Source organism: Erithacus rubecula, assembly GCF_903797595.1.
Source record: "Erithacus rubecula genome assembly, chromosome: 11".
Lineage (NCBI taxonomy): Eukaryota > Metazoa > Chordata > Aves > Passeriformes > Muscicapidae > Erithacus > Erithacus rubecula.
Window position 1 is genome coordinate 11,305,778 of NC_136663.1, and position 20,343 is coordinate 11,326,120.

The 20,343-nt window shown below is 41.7% G+C and overlaps 1 protein-coding gene across 1 annotated transcript in view; it reads right to left on the minus strand.

Moving 5' to 3' along the window:
- Positions 1 to 20,343, minus strand: part of ATP13A4 (ATPase 13A4) — a 39,506-nt gene that overhangs the window by 3,206 nt on the left and 15,957 nt on the right. The window contains exons 10-29 of the mRNA XM_079315453.1: positions 19,011 to 19,181; positions 18,418 to 18,575; positions 16,766 to 16,954; positions 16,390 to 16,451; positions 15,520 to 15,670; positions 14,826 to 14,912; positions 14,017 to 14,170; positions 13,294 to 13,405; positions 11,618 to 11,742; positions 10,612 to 10,775; positions 9,556 to 9,678; positions 8,844 to 8,923; positions 8,009 to 8,051; positions 7,317 to 7,426; positions 6,433 to 6,529; positions 5,635 to 5,707; positions 4,192 to 4,366; positions 3,570 to 3,778; positions 2,553 to 2,641; positions 394 to 474 (exon numbers count right to left, since the gene is read on the minus strand). Coding sequence (XP_079171579.1) covers positions 394 to 474; positions 2,553 to 2,641; positions 3,570 to 3,778; positions 4,192 to 4,366; positions 5,635 to 5,707; positions 6,433 to 6,529; positions 7,317 to 7,426; positions 8,009 to 8,051; positions 8,844 to 8,923; positions 9,556 to 9,678; positions 10,612 to 10,775; positions 11,618 to 11,742; positions 13,294 to 13,405; positions 14,017 to 14,170; positions 14,826 to 14,912; positions 15,520 to 15,670; positions 16,390 to 16,451; positions 16,766 to 16,954; positions 18,418 to 18,575; positions 19,011 to 19,181 — 2,453 coding nt within the window. The remainder of the gene's footprint in view (positions 1 to 393; positions 475 to 2,552; positions 2,642 to 3,569; positions 3,779 to 4,191; positions 4,367 to 5,634; positions 5,708 to 6,432; positions 6,530 to 7,316; positions 7,427 to 8,008; positions 8,052 to 8,843; positions 8,924 to 9,555; positions 9,679 to 10,611; positions 10,776 to 11,617; positions 11,743 to 13,293; positions 13,406 to 14,016; positions 14,171 to 14,825; positions 14,913 to 15,519; positions 15,671 to 16,389; positions 16,452 to 16,765; positions 16,955 to 18,417; positions 18,576 to 19,010; positions 19,182 to 20,343) is intronic.

The following is a 20,343-nucleotide window of genomic DNA, read 5'->3' on the forward strand; positions in this document are numbered from 1 at the left end:
CTACTTCCCTGCTCATCCACGTCCCTTAGCCTTTTATTCATTTATTTCATACCAGCTCCACCAGAGTTCTCCATCAGAGAGCTGTGACCAGCTCTTCCTGAGAGTCTTCAGGGTCTGAGCAGAAAACACCACAGACTTCCCACACTTTTCTAGCCTGGGGCAGGGCATGATAGAACCCACTCATCAGAGGAAAGAAAAGGTGCCCAGGCCTTGCATTCCCTTATCATTCAGGTGGAGGGCTTTAAGAAAAGGGAGCAAAGGTGAGGTAACAGCAATTACTCCTGTTTTACTAGATATTACTAAACTGGCTGAGGAGAAGGGAGAAAGAGCAAGACTGGACCACTTTGTCTCTGCAATTAGTGCAGACCAGCACATCCAGTGATGCACACTCACCTCAACAAGGAAGGACACAGCAAGTGTGACTGCAAGCATTACCACCATGGAGACTCGCCATGTGGTAGGGGTGCAAACGAGCTGGGAAAAAAGCAGGAGAAGCTATTCAGCAATGTGTCCACAGCAAACACTGGTGGGTACTTGTACCATAGAACACAGAATCATTTAGGTTGGGAAAAACTCTAAAGGTCATTGAGCCCCACTGTAAACCTGGCATTCCCAAGTCCACCATGTCCTTACATGCCACAACTACACTTCTTTTAAATACTTCCAGGGATGATGGCTCATTCACTTCCCTGCAGTAACTCTATCCTTCCAGTCTGTAACCTTTCAGTTAAATTTTTTTCTTAATCTCCAGTTTAAACCTTCCTTGGCACAACCTGAGACCAGTTCCTCTCTATCACTTGTTAAATGGGAGAAAAAAGTGACACTCACCTTACTACAACCTCCTGTCAGGTAACTGTAGACAGAATTAAGGTCTCCCCTGAGCCTCCTTTTCAGGAGACTAAACAAACACAGCTTCCTCAGTCACTCCTTAGATGACTTTTGCCCCAGATCTTCAGCAGCTTCATGTCATAAAATGACAGACTCCCAAACTGGCTTACCCTGCTGATGAGCTAATACTGCTATTTGTCTTGAGGACTTACTGATAAAGATGCTTTAAAATCTATTATACAGTAGAGAAGACAGAGAAACCCCTCCTTTAGAACTGCAAGAGGCAATCAATCTGCCTTTTTACTTTCTAATATTGAGAAATAGTTCAAACTGAGTATTTCAACCCCAAACCCAGCTTCCCAGAGATGGGACTGGCTTTCTGGCTGTAGCTCAACTGCTTTTGGAGACGCAGCTCAGATCCACAATTTGGATCAGCAGTTTCTCCAGGGCTAGGCTATTGCAGAGATTTTTATTGCTACTCCGTCTTTTCTCAGCAATTCCAGTAAATTCCCTCCAGACTGCTCAGGCTGAGAGTTTTGCAGTTCTCCCCAAAAGCATTTTATTCCCTTGCAGCTGCAGTGCTGAAAAACGTCCTGTGCCACCAGTCCACAGCAGGACGATGCCTTGCTTTAAAGTGCCATCTGGTGGCAATTCTCTAACGGGATCTCGCGCTGAGCCGGGCTCTGCAAGCAGCTACAGGCAGCGGTGAGGCAACTTTAGGTCTGCACTTAAAATCGAGACCCGGACCCTTGGACTCCCCTTCTCTTCCCATATTTTATTAATTCCTTTTCTAAACCTACTTGCTAACTGACATACAAACATACAGGACTGGAAGCTGCATTGTGTTCAGCATTTGTGACTCCAAGCCACTGCTCTGACTGCAAATGTATAGAAAAAGCAGCTCTGTGGTTCTTTTCTTGTTTTGTAAGTCCTGCAGCAAGACTGTGAGAGTGTCACAGCAGAGGAGGTTAACATCTCCCTGCCTCAACCTACTAATTGTCAGGTCCACTGACAGCCTCTGTCCTAGAGTTGGTGTAGATCTTATCCTTCCCTCACATTTCCCTTGGGATGGATTTGCACAAGACAACTCCCAGCTTGCATTCTGCCACCACACTACATAAGTCAAGCCTTATCAGTGTTTATTAATCAGGGATCTAGATGGATCCTCTCTTTCCATGGCAGCCCCACTAGTCTTTCTCTACAACTGCTCGAAACCCAAATCCTGCTTTGGGAAACTGCATGCTCTCTAAAATTTAAATGGGGAGCCTGAAAAATTTGGGACTGAAACTGAAAGCTTCTTTGAGTGCTAACAGGCAGATTTTGGCAAGAAGACCTTTGTACAGAGTAGGACAGATTGAGAAACTCAAGAACATGTTGCTGTATTTTAAAACTCGCAGAGCCCAGCCCTGTTCTGCCCCTGGCTTCACAAGTCATCAACATACCACACAAGTGTAGTGATGTTATCTTCTGTTGCTTGGACAATGTGCTGAAACAATCAAAATTACAGCTGTAGCTGTCCTCTGAATGCATGGATACTAATTTGGAGTCACCATATTTCCAGAAGTTTCTACAATCCCATCATCTAAATCCACCTCTTTAAATACAATTTGTCTTTAGAGGTGCCATATCTTCCTGCAAAAGTCTGTACCTTTTGTTAAAACAATGCCAGTGTGCTTATAATGGACTGGCAGTAGGAAGAAAATCCCCTTTGGAACAACACTCACATCCATCTTGGAGTAGAGATCATCAATGTCAGCAAACATCAAGAAGAGGCAAATGCCCAGCTGCCCTATGAGCACCAGTACAAATACATCTGCAGAGATAAGAGCAAAGGAAGAAACACACAGGTTTATGAGCAATCTCAGCTGCTTGCCCTTACTATAGAAGACTGTAATAATTTTCTGTGTTACATAGTCATCAAAATAATCCATGAGACAGAAAGGAATTTTCAGCAAAAGAAAATTGAACAGAGTAAAACTCCAGCTTTACTAAATCAAGTAGCTAGCTATACATGAGTGTGGGACAAGCATTGTAGCCACAGATTTAAAACACCAAAAGAGCATTTTGAACATTTGATTTGACCTTTTACATCTGAGAAGCTTTATAGCCTTCCAGTAGTCTCTCTCTGATCACAGTATATCCTGTGGTTCAGAAAAACATCCAGGATATAGTCTTGATCTTGTTAACATGGTTAGGAATGCTGCCTTCAGCTTCAGTGATGTCAAGACTTTGCTCTTGATCAGGATCTAAAGAGTCTAAGTAATGGAGAACTTATTACCTTCTCCATCTGTAGGCAAATGTTCCAGTGATGAGTAAATCCATTTTTTCTTCAGCTGGCATGCACCAAAGTTCATCCTCCACCCACTCATTTGTGTTTTGCCTCGTTCTGGGATGACCCACTTTACTGCTCTCTACAAGGAATTCCCTCCTCACTATTTTATAAAAAAATCAAAACCTTGAAACCTAGAGCTTTATTTTAACTCTTCAATTAAAGAAAAAAAGAAAGGAGCTGAAGAGAGTTTTGTCTAAGAGCATGACACAGGGTTTTTCCCAAAAAACAGCTCTTCCATGATTCACTGCATCTTCTGGAACTGTCACAAACATATGTGCTCATGTTCCCTCCACATCACAGTCTTTCTCCTGATTTTTTGGCTGACAAAATTTTGGTCAAGTTTAATTTTTCCTGTTAAACTGACCTCTTGAGTTGATTTATGTATAATTTCTTCTCTGCCCCCACTTACAGTTGGTGTAGATGGGTTGCCTGAAAGGTTTTCCCTTGGAAAACACCAGTGCTACAATGAGGCAATTGATGGTACTTAGCAGCCACACCGTGGTGTTTTCATAGCTCTTGAAGCCGTTGTCTGTTTGCTCATGGGCTCCATCTCCCACCCCATGGAGAGCTGGGCTGGAGGATGAATTCCTCTCACGGTCATTCACTGGCAGGCAGGCACTGAAAAAGAGTGTCACACTGCTCAGGGAATGATTATTGTCCTGGTTATTTCCCCCAGCTTCCACTATTAACTACCAGGAATCCTCCCTCAAGCCCTGATACAGGTTATTGGCAATGCCCTCAATCTCACCACTGGTTGAGCTTGCTGAACTTGTCACAACTTGAGCTCAAACCTGCTCTCTCCTGCAATCAAATCCTCCTCTCTGTGCTCAGCAGAAGCATTCTCACCACATGAATGGTGAGTGGTGGGTTGCTGGAAAGCTTAGGGATCTCAGACAACACTGCTTAAAGTGTTTGTGGGCAGCACAGGGTCTGCTGCTCATCAGGCCTGCAGTTAAACTGATCAATAGTTTCACACAGACCTGCCCCACTAGGTCATCCTTGGTATCCAGAGTCCCAGCAAGGGGTCCTACCTGTGTATATCAGTCTTGGAATACCAAGGCTGGTCCTGCACCACCACAAACCCAAAGATCTGCATGCTGAGGCTGAAGAGGATGTTAAGCACAACAGAGAGCAGCAAGGGGGGTGAGATGAGCTGGCTTGGAGGTCTGTAGGGGACCAGCTTTGGATAGGCACCTGTGAAACTCACTGAAACATGCACAGATGTGGTTACTGGTGTGTAAAATACAAGCAGTGATGCTGTGTAATAATGACTGTATCAATGACACTTTTGCAGTCTGTAATATTCTTAATAAAACATACAAAAATTGTATCAAGTATAAAACAGAGTTATTTTCTTGCAAAATCATATTGACACAGAAGAGGTTAACTAATGTTATCTGACTATCATGAAGCATTTTTGAAAAATAAAATGTTGGCTTTTTATTTTATTTGGCTACTGTCAGGCCCAAGAATATTAACATATGCTCATGCTCTTCTGTTCTTTTTCTGTCACTTGTCAACTGTGACTTGGGATTTTTTGCTGCCCATGTTCTGTTCATCCTCCTACACTAAACACCTAGTGGCTGGTTATTTGAGGTGAAGAAGGACAGTATTATCTAACACAACAGATTTTCCTCTGCTCTTAGTTTTAACAAAGTTATCCAGACTCTGGGTAAAAGAGCTATGAACAAAACTTTGGTGAAATTCCAGATAAACTACTTAGAGCAATGTAGCTTTTGGGACCCAGTTTACTGTGGCTGACCTTTTAGGCTTGATTTCATCAGTCTTTTCCTGTTGTCTGTGTTCCAGCAAGGATGGAACACACCAGTATGTGGTTTTGCTATATGCTTTTCATGGCCCTGTCCTTGCCATTCCTGCTTCTAAAACTATCCCTGAACTTATTCTGTCTCAATAACATTGTCTTTCTCTTTCTGCATCAGCACTGGTTTTCCCCTCTTATTCTTGGCTTACAACTCCATGCTCTGCAGTGTCTGACATCCATAATTTCTTTCTTCTCCATTTTCACTTCTCTTTTCTTTTGAGGCTCTGGCTTACATAGCTTCAAATGTGTGCTGGACTCAAAAAAGTTAATCCCTACTTTTTCATTTGGTCATGGAGTCAGGTATCTTCATAATCTGCCTTCCTAAGACAACAGGAAAATGCCTGACTAGACTTTCCACTGCCCAAGGTGTGAGTTTACTGCTTGGTCCTAAAGACAGCACCCCAGTTAGCAACAACCTACACACTCTGCAAATGCACCCTAAGTACTTCCCATCTTCAGGGCTTTTCTCAAACGAGACCCCTCTTCTACTAATCTAAACACCCTATGTTCTACATAGAGGATGTTTAGTCTGCAGGAAGCTTGGCCTCCATTTTCTTCCTTTTTGTATGTAGAATTATTCGTTTCCAAGGAGGAGAAAAATATTGGAGATCATTCTCTCATTTTTAATACATGGGATGACTAAGGGGCTTACTTGTCACACCAATTACAGTGGTAATAGCCAGATCTTGAAACAAAAATTGGTAATTCCCAAAGGAGTTTAGTTGCTGAAAAGAGGAAAACAAAGAAAAAAAATCACAGATCAGACATTTGCTATGGGCATGTTTATATCATCTTCAGAAAGCTGTATTATATCCATGGAGCTACTGCTCTGCTGTGTGTTCTGAAATGCTAATCTGCAGATAAGGAGACCACACATTTCATCACCCTGCCAATAGGTTCCTCACCATTGGGCCTGCAGTGAATATTCTCATTTTCCACATTGTTCAGACTAACTACACTTTCAGTTCACTCCAGGCAATAAAAGAGAAGAATATTTGAAGAGACTGCTTTCTCACTGCTGGGTTACTTCTGAACACAAAGCCCTCCTCTCCATCTGGGAAAAAACCATGCAAAAGTGGTTTAAGGCACTCCAGGGGATTTGCTTACTGTCAAGTTAATTCATGCTTTAAATGCTGAATAAATTGTAACAGCATATGCTTACACCAGATTCTTCCTTTTCACAGACATATGCCCTCATCCAAAACACCATTCAGTATCTCAGCTTTCTTTTTGCCCAGCTTGGATCTTGAGCCCTCTGGCTGAAGTTAATGGCAAGAATCTTGCCAGTTTTCTGCTGAGGGTACAGGACCATATGATCACACCACAGAAGATTGCAGATAAGGTAAAGGTAAAGCTCCATCTCCCAGGTTTGTGTGGCTTTTATGCCCTGTTTCTCATACAAGGAAATAGTAGCTTATCCAGTTCCAGGCAATGAGCTCCCAGTACGTACCCAGTAAAGCAGGAGAACACCAAGGTACTGAATTGTGCTGTACAGTGCCATGTACTTGAACATGCAGAAGGAAGTGACAAGGGCAGCACGTCCTTCCCTGTGTGAAGGCATAAATAAAGTACAGCAATTAGGTGATGGGTCTGCTCCTGGTGCCAGCTCTCTCAAAAGGCTGTTGAACAAGGAATGTGTCACAAGCATAGAGGCCTCTACCAGTACCTTGCTGGGAGGTGAAATAAATAAAATCTGACCTAAATGAAAATAAAATCTTCACTTGCAGATATCCTGTTCAATGAAATGGGCTTGATTACAGTCACCTGTGTTCTGTAGATTACAATTTACCCCAGCAACTTTTTCTGCTGACATTAATAGTGTAGGTAACAACTCTGTATGAGGAAAAACTTACAAAGCCAAGCAGCTGCTCAGTGAGTTAGTTCAGTCCTCTCTTCCTACAGTGAACACACAATCAGGATAATGCTTTCTCCCTGGCTACTCAAACACCCCAGTAAGCAAAATCAGGACAGACATTATAGATGCCATGTTTTACTAGCCTAGGGTGTCAGAGGTAGGACCTAAAATTCATATACAGGTTGGCTGGTGAACATTTTATTCAGCTTTATGGAGCATTGTTCATTTTGCTATTTCTTTTGCATTTACAATACTTTTGATGACATGAAGTTTAACTGTAAATGTCATCCTCCTGTGATAATTAATGTATCTTAAAGGAATTTCAGACAGGGTCTAGGCAAATGGCAATTTCAAGGCCAAAGACATTTATTTTTCTCTAGATATACATATTGTGACTCGATGGGAACACCCAAGCCTAATTTTTGAGAGGAGTGGAAACTTTCTTCTTTATGAAACAGGAAAGAAAAGCCCATGGTTACCTGATTAGCTCTGGAACACAGGCTATGCTGGGGGTTCGGGATGTGAAAGGTGAAGCCACAGACGCCTCCTGCTCCGACAGGGATATCCCTGCATGTGCCACTTTCAAAGCCTGAAAGTCACATTCCTCCTCAGTGCTCACCAGGGACACACAGCAGCTTACATGTCAGCCAAGCAGTGACCCCTTATGACAGGATGTGTTCTGTGACAGCACTCCCTCTTCACTGCCTGGGTGTGCTCCACCCCAAGGGTTCCTCCAGTGATGCCAAGTCCAGGGAAGGAATAAGGATGAGAGCGTGGGAAAGTTCATTTTCCACAGACCCTGCAGTCATCCACTACCAGCTGCAGAAGAAAAGCTTGGCTCTGCCTCCTTCTTTAGCACTTGTTTTCTCCTGCACTTCATGCAGCTAGTCTAGGTTCTCTGCTCACTTCCAGGAGAATCTTCTGGTAGTTTTTGCAAGGAAAATGAACCAGTCTTTGAGATCAAAAACTGCAAAAATCTCTGCCTAGGACATCTCTTGCATGGTAAGGACCACACAGTGGGAGCAGGTCTAAATCACTACTGGTGATAGTACAGCTGCTCTGTGAATAAGTGGTACACTCCCATCTCCAGCATGTGCTCAGTTTGGAATATTCTACTGGCATTGCATTAATTTCCCTTTTTTAAAATATACTGTAAAAAAATTTCACTTACCCCACAGTCATTAGCTCCATCTCCACACATGCCCACAAAGTAACTAAAAAATATAGTGATAAGGCAGGTGAGGAATCAGAGCCTGCTCCACACAAGTCATTTATGCAAGTCATGCAAGATTTTTGTTAAAAGCCTTTCTGCAAACTTAAAGCCTGTATGGCCAGATAGCAGTTGAAGTGCTCACAATTGCACACATCTGGTTGATAATCTGAAATGTCCTAAAGCTCACCTTGCTCTAGGACAAGGCCTGGGGCTTAGCTTGGTGAAGCAAGGGTGAGGGTCTTCAAAAGACTTGGGAAACAACTGAACAACAGGCAACAACATGCCTGTGACTCAGGAATCTATCTATCTATCTATCTATCTATCTATGGATCTAGATCTAGATATATAGATATATCTATATATATCACTGTGACTGTGAACAATCCAGACTGCCCTGCCACATTTTCTAACCCATCACACTGAGCCAGCAGTAGCACAGTAAAAAGACAGCAAGCTCAGAGAAAATGCCATGCTCAGAGAGATTCTTAAAAATCTTAGGGAGACAAATGTTAATCTTTTAGGCCCAGAGAGACATAAAAATGAAGGATGATATGAACAAACAAAAGCCAGAATCAAGGAAGTATTTGATCTTTGACAGGCTGCCCAACCAGCACGGAGTTCAGTGTCTCTTTTTTAACAGACTTTTGGAATTTAATTGCCAACTTGCAGATGTCTGGAGGTTTCAGTTTTGTGCAGTTCCATAAAACTCTGTGCTAGACAAATGCTAGCTCTCACAAGACTCTTTTCAAGCCTGGAAATTCAACAAACACTTTCAAATTCATTAGGAACTTACTCTAATTTTTGAAATTCTTCTACAAGGCTGGATTTATGACTAGGAGACATTCTAGCAAAAACTGTTCCATTCAGCAAGAGCTATAAGGAGACAAATAGGAAATTATTTTTAAAACGCTTGAAGTAAGTGATTTCAGTAATAATCTGAATTAAGACTGCCAAATATCACATTTGTAAACAACTGATTCTAGACTCTGAAGCAGGAAAGGCTGGTGACCAAGGATAAAGGGGATCTTAACCAATATTTTGAAAAAGTAATAATGACAATAAAGACAAGAGGCCTGGTATGCCATTTGAGTTACCTGATGAACACAGATTGCCAGGCAGGGAGTTATAAGAGGAGAATTCATGAGACTATCCTGTCCATGGAACAGACAAGCTATGCTGAATTGCACCATGTGAAATGCCACATTTTCTCCTGTTCCCCAAAACAGGTCAGAGTCAGTGCTGTGCAAGGGGTAGGAATATGGGTACAAATGTTTAAAATCATGTCCTCACACTTTAAGGCATGTCTGCTACTCTCACAAAGAGAGAAAAATTTTCAGATCCTTCCCCATATAATAACATCAGAGTTTTATCCACTCTATAAGTATTTCAGGGTTATAATTGCTTCCAGAAGATGTCCTGTTACAGGTCTCTTCAGCTAATTGTTCTGGGGCAATTCATATCTTCTGAATGGTAAGGCTACTCCAGTTAAATAACCCAGATCTTACCTTTGGAAGTAAGTGCCTGAAATGCTGTGCTACAATTTGGTAAGATTTTCCACTCATGGCAAAATGATACTGGCCTGATCCCAATGCCATCCTGATTCCTGGCTCAGTCTGACTGCCATCCTCCTATAAAATAAGACAGAAAGAATGATGTGCCCAGGGCCTCAAAAGCATTTCTACATTTATACAGACACCACTACAAAGTAAAGGACTTCCATGAGGAGGGTGCTTTTGAAGGCTCTGGGAGACTTGGATTCAAGGCCCATTGCCTTTGTTTGGATTTGTAAAGGGATTGAGGCACAGAACACCAATAATTTCAGTGTTAACTGGGTGCCCATTGCATGAGTTCTATGAAATGGATTGTTGTATTTGGTAGAATTCATCAGTGCCAATCTGGTGGGCTGCACTGGAAATGAGAAGGACTAGAGACAGCAGATGGGCACCACATCTCAGCAAGTCTTTGTGCAGGGAAACACAGGCCAGCAGCTGCTCAGGCTGAGGAGCCACTCAACAGCCCCTGCAGATATTCCCTACCATCTGCTGACTCTGTACTGCCCAGAGAAGAGTCAGCACCTTCTGACTAACTATTCAAGGAGAAAGCACCTTTTCTTCATCCCAGCTTCTCTGGGGAGATGCTTGTTGAAATTCATTTCTCAGCCTGGCTGGCCTACGATTCACTGTGTATTTGCAGTTTCTCAGCAGTGGATCTGTTTGAATTCTGCAGGTATGGGAAAGTGCTAACACTCTACCTGCTTGAACAGGGCTGTTTTGTGCAGCTCCACAGAGTTTAAGTCCACATTTATACCATCAAATTTCTCTTGCAGGGAAAGGAATCATTGAAGTTGGCAACAGCTAAGCATGAGGGCTAGAGACAAATCTTTCTGGGATTTCTGCAAAGCTGGTCTTAAATCCAGATCCTCTCTTCATAAACATTCTTCTAGCACATATTCTGATGGTGAATTGCAGTTCTATTATACTAGCATAACCCCACTGCTTATTCAAAAGATTCTATTTAAGTTTGTTTTTCTGCTGCACAAAGTCTGCTACTGATATGCTCACCAGGCTTCTGTAATCTTCAACTTTGTTTTCTTCTAGGGATTTCCAGGTTATAGATGCTGAAAAAGATCCAGGCATTTTGTTTGCTTCCACAAGAATCACTCTGTGTGTTGGAGCAATCATGCCAGCCTTTTTGGCAACTGTTATAGCTGTCTGAATGTTGTCCCCTATGAAAACCAAAGGAAGTGTTATCTAAAAATTTCTGCAGTGATGAATTGTTTATTCATTAGCCTGAATTCTGAGTTTTCAAGTATATCCAGAAGAATCAGTAAGATTTCAGTGTCTGTGCATAAGAAAGTTTTTGATAAAGGTTAAAACTTTCCAGATAAAGTTTGTCTCAATCATTAAACATATTTTCATTTGGAAAATAAACATTTTGCTCTGGACATGAATTATTTTCATATTCAGCTTGAAGAAATCCATATGGGGAATGTGCTCCTAGAGTATTTGTTTAAGACGAAAAACAGTAAGAGGTTCAGTGCTAAGTTGCTGCTGGTATCCCTGATTCTCATTGGCTTTGGTATGTGTGGGCTGAAAGGGGTGAGACCCAAGTCTTTGAAGAATGGAAAAACTTGGGAATATTTTATCCAGACCCTGGTTTGAATTTGAAATAGCACTTCAAGGGAGAAAAAAAAAAAAAAAAAAAAAAAAAAAAAAAAAAAAAAAAAGAAGAAAAAAAAGGATAGAGAGACAGGCACTGGTAGGGCATAATGTCATAATGTTTGGAGATTTGTCCTGAGCATGCATTCTCCACCTCTTCTCATTTCAAGATGCCCTAGAAAAAAGGGATTTTTCATGTCATTCATTTAATAGAATCAGAAACAGCCTGGTGAAGTTGCCAGGGATAACATGGTTCACCTTATGTCATTAATAAACCACAGATGTTTCTGGATAAAATACCCATGTCTTCCTACCAGTGGTGTTGACAACAGCAGGCTTTCCACTTAAACATTGATGGGCTCCCTGTCTGGGCCAGTGACCACAAAAATAATCCACCTTTTTTAGATACCTGTGACCATAACACTCCTGATGTGGGCAGCACTGAGCTCTTCCAGAACAGGCTTTGTCTCCCTCTTTAATCGATTCTCCATTATCAGCAGACCCAGGAATGTCAGATCAGATTCTACCTCCTCCCTAACAGTCAAAAAGAGACAGATAGATTTAATTATTTATTTTACCTTTATCACCACTGGATTTGGTGATAACCAGTTACGACAATCAGCAATCCCACCTCACTCAAAAGAATTAAAATGTGTCTATTTTCTGCAGTCCTGGGATGTCTGTCTCTTGTGTACCACCAGTGCTAATTCAGTACCAGAACCCTGAATTTCCTGCAGGACTCCCAGACTGTGGTGGTCTGATTTGGAAAGCTCCTGCACACTAGACCTTCTCATTTGAGGACTGTACAACAAAGAAACACACCTTAGTTAATGTGTCTGCTCCTCTTGATAGTTGGACCTAAGCAAACAGACTGTGGCAACTCCAATTCTCCAATGTTTTCCCCTACATTTTTCTTTTCACCTGTGCTATTGCTTTTTTACAGTTGAATACATGCAGCTGAGAACAGAATTTAGTAGACACCCCATCCCTGAGCCATGAGCTAGAGGTCTCTCAGGGACACAGGTTGACTCTGAAGAATCTGAAAAGAAGAAAAGCTTTCAAGCACTTATTTTAGACACCAAGGAGATGCCAAACACTTGCATGGCAGTCAGAGTAGCTGAGTCAGGTGGTGCCTGAATGGTCACTGCTTTCACAGCAGATCTTGTGTTTGACCAGCAGCTTTCTCCTTTCTCCTGGCAGCATAAACATCACACATGCTGTAACTGCATACACAACTGCAAAATCTGGGCTGTTTCACACACATTTGCTGGTTGGGTTGGATAGGTCTGTGATGACACTTGTCACAAGAGTTATGTAACTACTTGCACTCTGCCTCAGTGTCATCACCCTTTCAGCAGAGAAAAAAACCCTGTGAACAAGCAAGTGAGCCTCACCTGGACTAGGACCTGCAGCTCAGTAACTGCAGATATTTCAGAAGTGGTGTTTCTGCAATGTCACAGGAAAAAGTGAAAGGGATTTGGGAAAAACTATATGGATTCATGTGTACATGTTCTTCTGTGAGGTTTGTAAAAAACTAATAGCATGAGCATAATAGAAGAGTTTGTTGACTTCTTTAGAAACTAAACAGGGCTAATGCTAAAAAGCTAAATTATTGGATCAACACAACAGCAGAAAATAGTTTGCTGACTTTGGCTGGGCTAGAGAACAGTAATTGGGGTCATCTGCTGCCTTTGCTTAACACAAGAGTATGGATAACAAAAAAATTTTGAAAATACTTCTCTTCTGCAGAAAGCATGGATAAATCTGCAAAGAGACTAGTGCAAATGATGGGATGAATGGGGGGCATGTGCTAGTCTTCAAACTGTAATAGGATTATGCTTCCCATGTTAATCCAGAGTTGAGGAAGTTAAGAAATATGCAAGGATTCTGTTCATGTGCTATAGGAGTGCCCTCTATCTATTCCCAGACATATATCCAGATTTAAATCAGATTTCGTCTGGCCTGAATCTAACAAAACTCCGTACTAGGACCCTGTTCTTGGCAGGGATGATGTGGTGATGGTGCTTTGTGTGGCACTCCTGGCTCATGGCTGAACATGGCCAAAGCACTGTTTTCCATGCTTACCTTGTTAGAGCAGCAGGCAGCTTCCCTGCCTGCAGAGATTTACAGGCCAGCCCAATGACCCGAAAGCCCTGTGCTGTGTAGAGCAGGAGTTTGCTCTCAAAGTTCGATGGGACTGTGAAAAAGAGGAAAAGACAGTTTATCACAACATTTAACTGTTTTCTAATGAAAGGAAGCCTTGGAGCAGGGAAGGTTTATGTCCCAGAGGGCCTGTAGACCTAGAGTCTACCAATAGGCCAAGCATATCAGAGAAAGGAGTTGAACTTAATTTTGTTCAATAAGAAAATCTTTGCCTCTCTTCACCAACACCTCTCCTTTGTCATTTTGAACTTAGGTCCTGAACTGCAAGGACTTACCTTCTTCCAGGGTGTCATTAAGGATCTGTGCTTCTCTAGCTGCCCTCCCAAGGTTTGGAGGAAAAAAACCCAACTTTTTTGAGGTGTGGCAGACATGTAGACAACTTTTCCAAGTATCTATTCTGCCAGAGATTGTACATCTTGTATAGGAGTTGGTAGTTACTTTTACCTCTTATCTCTCCCAAAATCCTTCTTTGCTGAAAAGGGCTGTGTGAGAGCTTAGCCTTAGACTTGGAATACAACAGAGACACTTTTCAAGCTTTAGTATAAAGTCAGACAGAATCTCATTTGGGCCTTCCACTTCATTGCACCATCTAAAGTCACTTATATATATATCTGTTTCTAGTATGCATTTATAAATGTTTGTTACCTGTTTCTGCTCTACACAAAGTGGCTACCATTTCAGGAGCCCCTTTTATGAAGGCCTGTGGATCCCCACCAATTTCCTGGGCAATGACAGACATTCTTTGCAAGGCTGAGGAAAATGGGAACTGGTGTAAAATGGCAATTCCTTCCACTGGGGCCTAGGAGAAAAGCAAGTGAATTACACACTCTAGCAAGGATTTTAAACTCAGACCAAAGGATTTTAGGTCTGTCCTTTGGGCCATAGCAAGAAGCTAACCATGTATGATGGGCTAATTTGTCACACAGACAGAAATGACTGGTACATAAAGATGAGATTAAATTTGTGCAAAAATATTTAGTTTAAACAGTAGGAAAAGCTAACTGACAATTTTAGCAGACTACTAAATGTAATTTACTGAAAGGGATTTACTAGTCCTGTTTCTTTAGTAGGACTCTGCTAGGTCTCACACTGGTCTTGCAAAGGGACAATGGTTTTCAGAGAGTGTCCCACCAGTAAGGGTCTGACATAAGCCACCAGACTCCACTGCATTCCCCACTCAGCTGAGTACAGACTGAGTCTCAAGCCATGAGGACAGGCAAATCCCTGAGCTGGACAATCTCTAATCCAGCATCCCCCTGTTTTTGGAGAGCAGCAAGCTCCCCCAGGCATCTGTAATGGGAGAGAGTAAGGCAGTCTCTCTTCAGAGAGTACAGGAAAGAAAAGTGGGGAAGAGTTCTCTTGGACAAGGACACCCAAGCTTTCCTGTACTGAAAAGTAACCCTTACACTGACAGTCTAATTTGATCATGGATCTGAACCTTGCAAATAACTTACAGTGGTGGCTTTAAGTCCAGGTCTAACAATTGTGGCATGTGTGGATCCTTGACCCTCAATCCAGTGTCCACTGGAATCATCTATCACCTGTGTATTGAAAGACAAAAATATTTCAGACTGCAATACCAATATAGCTGAAAGGAACCTCAAGGATCCATTTAAAGGTTTTCCTTGCCCCTAAACAAGGTATCTTATTCATTCCTGGGAGGGGTCTGTCTGATGTCAAACTAAACACTTTCAATAATGGAAAATCCACTGCCTCTCTCAGTAACTGAGTAGGAAGCCTCACCAGGTGCACATAGACACTGCTGTACCCTTGCACAGCAAATACACTATAGTCCTCTCACTGACAATAAATTCTTCATTCATTACAACACATTAAATAAAGAAAAATCTTTAGATATAACATAGACTCAATGAGGAAATGATACACAAGAATTTGTATTAATGTAGAAAAAGCTCTGTTCTTGAAGTATTCCACAAATCACCTGGATTTTTATTTTTTTTTTATCATCACAACATGATTGTGAGGAACAAAAATATTTTTAGTGTCAAAAGAAACTCAATTATTCCTGTTTCACAGGAGCTATTTAACAGAATTCCTTATCTTTTCATAACTTTGATAGGTGTCTGGCTAAATCTAAAATGGCAAGGTAATCTCCCCACTGTTTGCATAACAACAAATCAGCTTTACCCAGTTAGTGGCCTCAAACATTTTCACATCCAGTGGGTCTCCTTGGATCTTGCCCTCCCAAACAATTAATGAATGACAAACAGCCAGTGCTTTGAATACTGGACCCCAAGGCAGGCTCTGGTCTGCAGGGAAACTGTGAATATCCTGAAAGCTAAAGCAAGAGAGAACATAAAAGTTGCTCCCAGAGAACACCAAACAATGTAACACTAACAGAAAAAAAAACCATCCTAAACTGGGGCCAGTTAAAGACCCATCCTGAGCCCAGACTACATGCATGTTCTGGGGACTTGTCTTGCCTCATGAGCTGTTTTTCATGCCCCTATTAAGGCTGGATACACATGCTCAAACCAGGTGTATTATGCCTAGTTAGGGAGCCCAGTGGGATGGAGAGAAGAACAGATTATTTTAAAAAATCTTCCTTGAAGCTTGAGAAAAGATTCTGAAGCTGATATAAGTTTGAGAAACTATGTGTATGCACATTTCTGGAAACGTAAATGGGCAAAATCAAGGCCACTGGAAGAACAGAGTGTCAATCTTGTGGTAACATTGACTTCCTTTCATAGAGGGTTGGGGTTACACTGCAGCTTTGATATCTAACCCAGCCTGTCTACTGAACACTGTCTGCCCAGACAAGCTGTGCCAAATGTGGCAACAGTGGCTGCATATTTTTATGTGGAGCAGGACCCCTGGGATAAGGCAAACAATTCATTTCCCAGAGGATATAGAAATAAAATTTAAAATTGAAGCATGGGGAACTTCAAACTGCTTAATTGTTCAACAATAACTGTTTTTCAGATATGGTCCTAGTGGAAGAATCCAGCCACTACCCCCACCAAATTTAGATGCTATTGGTGTGTCAAGGAGCCTTACCAGTTTGTCTCAGAGGGCAGCAAACCCCAAAGGTCCAGGCCATCTTCTGTTAAGGTGCCAGTCTAAGTTCAAATGTACATTTAAATTAACTTCCCACATGAGAGCTTCAATAGGAATAAAATACAAGACTTATTTTAAGAAATTACTGGCCAAAAATATCAGTACGGTGCAGAGCAAAAGGGCTACCAGACAATTCCTAGATTCCAAGGAAAACAAGAATTTGCTCCAGCTTCTGTTCAGACAATAAGAACTTAGGTACACAGTACTGGTCATTGCATTTCTAGAATATAATGGAAATGCTAAATCAAACCTCAGCCTCCCACCTCCATCATGGTTCCTATTACCAGTGAGGGCACAGCCACCACACAGCCATTACTTTGTCAAAGCAGACAAGGTTCAGCTGTCCACACATGTTGATCCTCTGTGGGCTGATGCAAAAGATGCCCTTTTTCTTCAACCTCTGCTGGGTATAAATTATTCCTGTTGTCAAGGCAGCTGGCAGAGCTGGTGGGACAGCAATTGTGATAACATCCAAAGCCTTCTTCACCACTTCTCCTGTCTCCTCCTGACATAATAACAAGGACAGTTATCAGGAAGAGAGGTTGCAAGGAGTGCTGCTTGCACTGGGTGTAGCCCTCTTCATCCCTCCTCCCCTCCACTGCAGGTGCCCCAGGCTGTACTGTTTTCTGCCTGTGGTCCATTATGTATTCATCTCCCTAAGAAATTAATAGGCTTTTTTTAACCAGAGGTTTAAAGCCTCATCACTGCTAAAGATTAGCCTCCAGGCCTTTATCTATTCTCCATGCAAACAAACCTGCCAGGCAGAGTTCATGGCCTCCTCCAGAACACATGTGTTCAAACATGCCAGCTAGTTCATTACACCCTCAGCCAAACCCATTTTCCCATGACACAGCACACAGGAATCTGCTATTTGTATGGGCATTCATCCAAATACCTACAGGCACAGCTCTGGACTCCATGTTAAGGTGACAGGTGAGACATGGGATGGTGCTAGAAATTAGGGCAGAATGCATGAGCTAATGATTTCTTCTGACCTTATGTTCTAGGAGTTGTGAATGAAAATTGCTTTGACCTGCAGGAAGAGGTATGGATGTAGCAGTTACATTTGTGAAAGCAATCTATAATTTGGGAGCTCAGAGATCAGTGTAAAACTGACTGCCAGGATGCTGGGTGTGGGCACCGTTATTCTGGGTAGTTGATATGAATGCTGAAGAGTTGAATGCTTTTCAAATCAGGGTCCCAGGCCTGAAGCACAGCAAACTAAAGCAAATCTGCAATTCAGAAACACTTGCAAACCATCACAGAGATCTACAATTATTACATCTGAGCTTGGGGCTTTGGCCACAAATCATGCTGCATTTGACGTGCCAAATTTCCGTCATGTTCTGGTTCTCCCTTCTTTGATAGGTCTCAGACCACAGAACACACCAGTTTGATAATATTTTGTATCTATTTTTGTTACAATGAAGTACTAACCATCCACCTTTAGATAAACCCTCATAGAAGACAAAGCATTTAGTACATCCTGTGATTCAATCTTAAAAGACTGACAAGACAATCTCAGCGATTGAGATAGCATCAGCATGTATTTTGCATATTACAATTAGGAAGTTAAATTTTTAAAAAAATGAAGAAAGGAAGAAAGGAAAAACTGCAAAGCAGACACAAGAATATGTTCTTAAATACTTTCTTTGATATCGTAAGGGGAAATAATCTTCTGAGCCAACTGATTGTAGATTATTCCCCAGGAGAAAAAATTTTCAGAAGCTGAATTACAGGACCAACCTTGCAACTCATGACTTGGAATTTATATTGTAGACAAGTATCATGACATGAAATGATTTTTTGAAAGTTTCTGAAGAAGTTATAAGTCCATTAGGCTTCAAAATTTGCAGAACTACTGTTTACAGTATGTAACTCTTCTCACATTGACCTTATGCATGAGAATGAGAGAACTGTTTTAAAAGGGTTTCAGGTGAGCCATTACTCCCGCATTTAGTAACTCACCCCATTAAGTGCAAATACACACACTGTGTAGATCATTCCAATGGCAGCCAATGCTATGAGGCACATCAGGAACCGCAGGGCATCTCTGTACAGCTTGAAGTTCATGGGTTTAGGGTAGAGAATGGACCTCACCAGATCCCCCTTGGCTGTGTTGAAACCTGGAAAGATAAATTAAAATCATTCCAAGGGGAAAATATTACAAAGAATTCTCTGCAAAGAATGGAGGGCTTCAAAATGATACATCATTTCTGTAACTTATGAAAGAAGGCCCAGGTGTTTTATTTCAGTGTATGTGACCTTATCTGCAGAGTACAGAAAAGAGTTATTTTTGTCTTAGGGGGAAGGATTTATTCAATGTCTTAGAAGGAAAGCAAAATTCCTCTTCGTAATTATATGCTGGCAATTTTTGCAGAAGTTATGCCAAACAAAAAGAAACAATGCATTATTACTTACCCCAGCCCAGAATAACGATTCTCCATCTGTCTGTTGCAAATATGGATTAGTGCCTTTAATTTAATGTGATTTGATACATTGTCAGACTGTTCCAGTGAGAAAAATCATGGAAGGAAAAGTGAACTCAAGTGTTGACTGACCAGTCCGCAGCACCACAGCTTTCACTACTCCTCTGTCATCTGCCTTGGTCTGGATGACCTCTGTTCCACAGAAGAGGACATGTTTTCTGTAATCCTCTGCACAGTACACTCTCCAGGGCTTGAAATTATCAGCTCGGGGTAGGTGGATCTTTGTTACAGGGATACTTTCTCCTAGGGAAGAGTAGCTCAGATGAGGAAAACTGCAGTACACTAAATAACAGCCTGACTTTCAAATAAGTACCTAGACAAAGAGGCAGTGAGTCAAAGGTATTTACTAGAGAAACCAGTTTACAGACATTTTACTTTTATATTTTGACATCTTCAGAGTGAATAGAGCCCAAAGCCTAGCAAACAAAGAGTGTCAGAGAAGAGTTTTCCTTTGCATCAGCAGAGCAGCTTCATGTAAGTCATACAAGAGAACTACAAATAGTCTAAAGACTCCAAACCCTGGCTGTAGATTTAGAGACTTTAAAAGAGACCTGAACTGAAGTTGCATGACTGCCTTAGAATGATCACAAGCTGTTTACCTAATTTGAACCTTATATGCAGGTCACTACACGTTCCCTCAAGCAGATAGGAACATGATATTCCCTACTTTCCTTCTCTAGTAAAAAGGAGGGCCTTTAGCTCAGTGCTTGACAGGTAACAAATACCCTATTTATGTCAAAGCAGACACTAAGGTGAAGAAGAAAAATTTTGTGACAGCTGAAGTTTTCTAAATGAAAGGTGTTTCTGGAATTTCTCATTTATATGAAATTTCAGAACTGTCAGTTTCAGTTTGATTCAGACCAAGACCAAATTTAAAGACAAGAAATAGCATTGTGACCTCCTTCTGCACCAAAAGTTCTGCTTTCCAGTGACCTCTCCCACCTGGTGTGTTCTCCACTGTTGTCACAGCAATATGAGGCTAAGTGTCTGAAGGGTTAGACAGACACTCCACAGGCTGAAGATGTTGCAGTGATGACATATCCAATGAGTGACAGAAACCCCTGCAGCCAGAGGGGACTGTGGGCCCTGTGTAGGAACAACTTTGCTTCATATTAATTTTCTTCTCCTGTCCTGCACACTCCGCTGTCCACTTTTTCCCTTCTAATCAGATCACCTCTTTCCAAATGCTGAACCCCAGGAAGATAGAAAAGGAAAAATTGTCCTTCCTAAAGTCTGTATCGTCTGTTTAGACAATTAGCAACAATTCAATCTCTATTATATTGAACCAAAAGAATCCTCTTCTCAGCCAGCTATGGACTGTGTCACAGTAAGGGATGTACATGGTAACACTGTCTGTCCTGTGCCACTGGCTGAAGCCATGGAGCAATGATGGTTCAGGTGGCAA